This window comes from Octopus bimaculoides, chromosome 16, assembly GCF_001194135.2.
Source record: "Octopus bimaculoides isolate UCB-OBI-ISO-001 chromosome 16, ASM119413v2, whole genome shotgun sequence".
NCBI classification, from domain to species: Eukaryota; Metazoa; Mollusca; class Cephalopoda; order Octopoda; family Octopodidae; genus Octopus; species Octopus bimaculoides.
Window position 1 is genome coordinate 52657516 of NC_068996.1, and position 1425 is coordinate 52658940.

At 34.0% G+C, this 1425-nt stretch overlaps 1 protein-coding gene across 1 annotated transcript in view; it reads left to right on the plus strand.

Annotated features, from left to right (window-relative positions):
- Positions 1–117: 117 nt before the first annotated feature.
- Positions 118–1425, plus strand: part of LOC106870460 (sodium/glucose cotransporter 4) — a 96758-nt gene continuing 95450 nt past the window's right edge. The window contains exon 1 of the mRNA XM_014916561.2: positions 118–375. Within this exon, the coding sequence (XP_014772047.1) occupies positions 280–375 (96 nt within the window). The 5' untranslated portion in view covers positions 118–279. The remainder of the gene's footprint in view (positions 376–1425) is intronic.

Genomic DNA, 1425 nt, shown 5'->3' on the forward strand with positions numbered 1-1425 from the left:
ATATATATATATATATATATATATATATATATATATATACTGCATATCTCTCTCTCTCTCTCTCTCTCTCTTCTTCTCTCCCACCCCGCTCTTTACAATATACTTGGGTTTCTAACTGCACTCATCTCTCATCCTGTTACTCACAAAATAATTAACCAATGATTTACCTGTACAGAAAGAGATCACACACGGTTAAATATTTTAGCTGATAAGTGAGCTTAAACAGAGATACACATATAACTCGAAGAAACATAAACAAAAGCAAAGAAAAAGACAACGATGGCAGGGGATACAATCAGTGGAACGGCCCTTCACTGGGGCGACATTGTTGTTATCGTAGCTTATTTTGTCATCGTCATCGCAGCTGGGATTCTTGTAAGTATATCTGTTTTTACTTCCCTACTTTTTTCTATGATCGATTTCGATTTCGCGTCTTCAAAGTACTCCTTGTCACTTTTAACAAGCATTGGAAAGGATTTTGTGTATAGTCAGCGATTCGGTTTCAATTTCCAGCTGACGAAAGCTTAAGATGAGCCCACACAATGACGATTTAACATACGAAACCCTTATTTAATACAGATGTTTCAGAAATACCCTACACATGCACATACATATTTGCATAAACTTACATTAAAAAAATATCCGTTAAAGTATATTCATTTCGATTATGCTATGCAATGTGTATCTAACGTGTGTGTGTGTGTGTGTATACACATACATAAATAATGCGGTTTTATTTATACTTCTTTTATTTTTCAGAATTAAGATAAACAAAGTTCTTTTTTAATCTAAAATATACTTTCCTTCATTTTCTACAATGTCCTTCCATCTATCTGGTGGACTTACAAGGCCCCTCTTCCAAAATTCACTTGGGAATCAAAACCATGATCTCATAGTCGTGAGTGCAACAGCCTAACCACAGAGCCATGTGCCACCACACACACACACACACACACACACACACTTTGTCTTTGAGTTTGAGTTTATGTTTGTCCCCCACCACTGTTTGACAACTGGTATTGATGTTTTTATTTCCCTTTAACTTGGTGGTTTGACAAAAGAAACTGTCAGAATAAATGCTAGGTTAATAAAAAATATGCAGTGCGGCTGATCCATTCAACTAAAATTTTTCAAGGTGATGCTCTAGCATAACTGTAGTGTAAAAAAACCCCCCAAAAATGAAAGATAAAATGGAACTTGAAATTTTTAAAAACTGGTGATATATGACAGCATATATGTGTATCAACCAAATTTTCTGTTCTTTTTTTCACATTACATTATTGGAATGTACATCATGTAAAGGGTATTTCCTGACAATTTCATTAACAAATATCAATTTTTCTAAAAGTTATGAGGAAACAAAGTAAGTGGGGGCACATTTATGTATGACTACATACATACATACATACATACATGTATATATAT